At 43.8% G+C, this 5,000-nt stretch overlaps 2 protein-coding genes across 7 annotated transcripts in view; both read right to left on the bottom strand.

Annotated features, from left to right (window-relative positions):
* Nucleotides 1–3,697, bottom strand: part of acadsb (acyl-CoA dehydrogenase short/branched chain) — an 8,151-nt gene extending 4,454 nt beyond the window's left edge. The window contains exons 1-5 of the mRNA XM_058793049.1: nt 3,564–3,697; nt 620–767; nt 443–543; nt 137–343; nt 1–60 (exon numbers count right to left, since the gene is read on the bottom strand). The exon at nt 1–60 is cut by the window's left edge and continues 111 nt beyond it. Coding sequence (XP_058649032.1) covers nt 1–60; nt 137–343; nt 443–543; nt 620–767; nt 3,564–3,593 — 546 coding nt within the window. The 5' untranslated portion in view covers nt 3,594–3,697. The remainder of the gene's footprint in view (nt 61–136; nt 344–442; nt 544–619; nt 768–3,563) is intronic.
* A 443-nt stretch (nt 3,698–4,140) lies between these two features.
* The window catches only part of LOC131550703 (L-seryl-tRNA(Sec) kinase), a 7,220-nt gene continuing 6,360 nt past the window's right edge, over nt 4,141–5,000 (bottom strand). For 4 of the 6 annotated variants that reach the window (XM_058793052.1, XM_058793050.1, XM_058793055.1 and 1 more), the window contains exons 6-7: nt 4,656–4,749; nt 4,141–4,577 (exon numbers count right to left, since the gene is read on the bottom strand). In XM_058793052.1, the coding sequence (XP_058649035.1) occupies nt 4,363–4,577; nt 4,656–4,749 (309 nt within the window). In that variant the 3' untranslated portion in view covers nt 4,141–4,362. The remainder of the gene's footprint in view (nt 4,578–4,655; nt 4,750–5,000) is intronic. The other 2 variants (XM_058793053.1, XM_058793054.1) reach the window with 2 other exon arrangements.

Raw genomic sequence — 5,000 nt, 5'->3', positions numbered from 1 at the left:
AGTTTTGAGAGAGAACGCGTCGCTGCCCGACTCCGCCTCCGACAGACAGAAGCTGCCGACCTGAAGAAGAGGAGGAGCGTTGTCAGTCACAGAAACGCTTCAGAGCATCAGCGGATCGTCTGAGCGAGCGTCTCACCGTATCGCTGGCCAGCCGCGGCAGATAGCGCTGCTTCTGCTCCTCCGAGCCCAGGTTCATCAGCAGCGTGTTTATGAGCGTGTTCTGAATGTCGCACAGCACCGACACCGACGGGTCCACCTTCGCCAGCTCCTCGATCACCAGGATGGAGGAGAAGAAGGAGGAGCCTGTGCCTCCGTACTCCGCTCCGATCTCGATCCCCATCAGCTGACACACACACACACACACACACACACAGAAATGATTAAATGAAACCATTAGAAGAAGCAGGTGTGTCTGTGATCAGTGTTGTGCTGAGATACTCACGCCCTGCTCGAACAGAGCGCTGATCACGCCCGCATCCATCACTGAATCCTCATCCATCTTGGAGACAAACGGGGCGATGCGCTCCTGGGCAAATTTCTTCACTAGTAAAGAGAAGAAGAACGTTAATGCGGTCTGAGTGTTTCTGGACTCAGGTGTGTCTCGTGAGCTGCGTCTCACCTGCGTCTCTCATCATGCTCTCCTCCTCTGAGAAGCTCTGCAGCGGCGGAAAAGCAGGTCTGATCGCGTCATGATGAGCTTCTGCTGCTGCGGCGTGCGAACACAGGAGCCTGACCGCAGCGCGCGAACGAGACAGAGAGCCGCATACCTGCAACACGCCAGACAAACACCAGATAAACATCAGACAAACACACCAAACAAACATCAGACAAACACACCAAACAAACATCAGACAAACACACCAGACAAACACCAGACAAACATCAGACAAATATCAGACAAACAACAGATAAACACCAGACAAACACACCAAACAAACATCAGACAAACATGCCAGACAAACATGCCAGACAAACATCAGACAAACACCAGACAAACACGCCAGACAAACACCAGATAAACATCAGACAAATATCAGACAAACAACAGATAAACACCAGACAAACACACCAAACAAACATCAGACAAACACACCAAACAAACATCAGACAAACACACCAGACAAACACCAGACAAACACGCCAGACAAACACGCCAGACAAAAACCAGACAAACACGCCAGACAAACACCAGACAAACACGCCAGACAAACACCAGACAAACATCAGACAAACATCAGACAAACATCAGACAAACATGCCAGACAAACATCAGACAAACACGCCAGACAAACACCAGACAAACATCAGACAAACACGCCAGACAAACACCAGACAAACACGCCAGACAAACATCAGACAAACACGCCAGACAAACATCAGACAAACACCAGACAAACATCAGACAAACACCAGACAAACATCAGACAAACACCAGACAAACATCAGACAAACACCAGACAAACATCAGACAAACACCAGACAAACACCAGACAAACATCAGACAAACACCAGACAAACACGCCAGACAAACACCAGACAAACATCAGACAAACACGCCAGACAAACATCAGACAAACACGCCAGACAAACACGCCAGACAAACACCAGATAAACACCAGACAAACACCAGACAAACACGCCAGACAAACATCAGACAAACATCAGACAAACATGCCAGACAAACATCAGACAAACATCAGACAAACACCAAACAAACATCAGACAAACATCAGACAAACATCAGACAAACATGCCAGACAAACATCAAACAAACATCAGACAAACACGCCAGACAAACACCAGACAAACATCAGACAAACACGCCAGACAAACACCAGACAAACATCAGACAAACACCAGACAAACATCAGACAAACACGCCAGACAAACACCAGACAAACATCAGACAAACACGCCAGACAAACACCAGACAAACACCAGACAAACATCAGACAAACACCAGACAAACATCAGACAAACATCAGACAAACATCAGACAAACATGCCAGACAAACATGCCAGACAAACATCAGACAAACATGCCAGACAAACATCAGACAAACACCAGACAAACACACCAAACAAACATCAGACAAACACGCCAGACAAACACCAGACAAACATCAGACAAACATCAGACAAACACGCCAGACAAACACCAGACAAACATCAGACAAACACCAGACAAACACGCCAGACAAACACCAGACAAACATGCCAGACAAACATGCCAGACAAACATCAGACAAACATGCCAGACAAACATCAGACAAACATCAGACAAACACCAGACAAACACCAAACAAACATCAGACAAACATCAGACAAACATGCCAGACAAACATCAGACAAACATCAAACAAACATCAGACAAACACGCCAGACAAACACCAGACAAACATCAGACAAACACGCCAGACAAACACCAGACAAACATCAGACAAACATCAGACAAACACGCCAGACAAACACCAGACAAACATCAGACAAACACGCCAGACAAACACCAGACAAACACCAGACAAACACCAGACAAACATCAGACAAACATCAGACAAACATGCCAGACAAACATCAGACAAACATGCCAGACAAACATCAGACAAACACCAGACAAACACACCAAACAAACATCAGACAAACACGCCAGACAAACACCAGACAAACATCAGACAAACACACCAAACAAACATCAGACAAACACGCCAGACAAACACCAGACAAACATCAGACAAACACCAGACAAACACCAGACAAACATCAGACAAACACCAGACAAACATCAGACAAACACGCCAGACAAACACCAGACAAACACCAGACAAACATCAGACAAACACCAGACAAACACCAGACAAACACCAGACAAACACGCCAGACAAACACCAGACAAACACCAGACAAACACCAGACAAACACATGCACTGTTACACACAGGACTACAGCCTCTATATGCCTCAGTGTTTCCTGGACTGGGGTTTGTGAGCTGATAAAGAGCTTATAATTAATTAAATTATAAAATTGTAAATATAAAAACTAGCCAAAAAATATTGTATTTTTTTTTATCTGCATGTGACCAATTATTGTCATCAGAGAACGGTGAATGTATAAATGATTGAAATATTAACTCTGAATCTCAGTTGGACTTCATGTAAATGTTTCAGAAGGAACTGGTTCTGCTGATGAAGAGCTGAGTGACTGACAGACAGAATCAAAACAAACCACCATCAACACCAGAGGAGCCCGTCACATTCAGATGACTTTCAGAGACAAACTCTAATTATCTGCTTTCAGTCGGTCTAATCCATGACAGTCAGCAATGCATATGACGCACAAGCATGAATCATGTTTGAGAATAAGATCATCTCTCGTCTGAATATTACGCTTCGTTATAATAATCTATTCCTGTCTGTCCTGTAGTTTGTTATGAAATGTTCCGCTGGCGCATGCGTCACAAATCTGTTCATTTAATCTCAGTCAGGTGCCACTCATCTACACTCGGTGTCAGACGTGTTTAACGCTATAGTTTAATATCACGCGTGTTGTCTGTAGTTTATTCTCACCTGTCGCAGCATTCCGAACGCGGGCGCCATTACGGCTCTGCGTCACAGTGAAAAGTGTCCGGATGGAACGAGCTCCAGCGCTGACCGGAAGCAGCACACACACATTTACAGCTAAACACTCACAAAGTAATGTTTCTAGAAATGATCTCTGATGACATCCGTGAATTAGTATCGTATTGTCTGCGTTCCTTTTCGTTCGAAACGTGTTTCTTACTAATTGAAAGGAAACTCAAGAATCTGAGAAATGTATTTAATAATGCATTATGATATTGACATACAGAGACAAACCATCCAAAGATTGTATTTATAATATCACTTGTTCTCTTTTATTCATTTGAATCTTCTGTAAGTATATATTTTAAATATATCGGCTCAGAGTGAATTTATTGACTCTTTAAACCTCATGAATCAAAAATATTAATATTCAAATTTTTTATTCTTTGAATCTCAGCATCAGAGGCACATTTAATTATGAGAAATAGTAATAGTGACTTACCAAACTCTAATACTAATAATTCATTTTCAATTTAATAATGATCAGTCTGTCACTAACCAGACAAATGAAGGACTTCTGCGATTCATTAATCATGTGAATTTAATATACAGAACTGCAATCTCTGTCAAGAAAAACAATCAATATCACAAACTCTTCATGAATCTCTAAATGAAAATCAGCGACTGCAAGAACGAGTCGAGGACAGATGCATTTACAGAAAATATATTGAGAAATCTTATGTACAATCAGAAGTCCATCAGAAAGACTTGATCAGAGTTTGATTGATTATCAGGAGTCCAGCAGTCATCCGTCAGTCATGTGTTTGCACACGATCTCATGCGAGCGTCGCTGGAACGCCGCAGACACGGCCATCAGCAGCTTCTCCATATCCACCGGCTCCTCTGGGAAAACTGAGACGCGATGAAGAACGTCCTTCTTCAGCTCCTGCAGGAACGCCGTCTTCAGCTCAATCAGCGCTTTAGCCAGAGCCTTCTGCGCGTCTGGAGACGCCTGTCCTTCTGTGACGAGACACAGCGGCAATTAAATACAACAGCTGTATACAGCGACATAATCAGTGCCGAGTCTGATCTCTGTACCGCGAGCTGAAGCCACCGCCTGAGAAACCAGTCGTCTGCACGTCTGATCCGCCTGATGAAGAACGCTGGACGCACAAATCCGTCTGTCAGCCTCCTAAAACAGAGAGAGAGGTCAGTGAGAGGCGAAGGCTTTCCGCAGTCTGCCAAATGCGGCTATCATTAGCATTTAAAGGGACATGCACCGAAACGGCTCGCTGTGAACAGAGCTGTTTTTGGCAGGGTAAAAAAGGTGTTGTTTTATAATAACATTGAGAAATTTTAACCAAAGTATGTTATAGACTTTTCATTAAGACCCTAAAGAATCATATCAACTTGTGTAAAACGGCCATCCGATGACCCCTTTAA

This window comes from Onychostoma macrolepis, chromosome 12, assembly GCF_012432095.1.
Source record: "Onychostoma macrolepis isolate SWU-2019 chromosome 12, ASM1243209v1, whole genome shotgun sequence".
Classification (NCBI taxonomy): Eukaryota; Metazoa; Chordata; class Actinopteri; order Cypriniformes; family Cyprinidae; genus Onychostoma; species Onychostoma macrolepis.
Note: the sequence above shows the minus strand (reverse complement) of the source record. Positions and strands in the feature narration are given on the sequence as shown.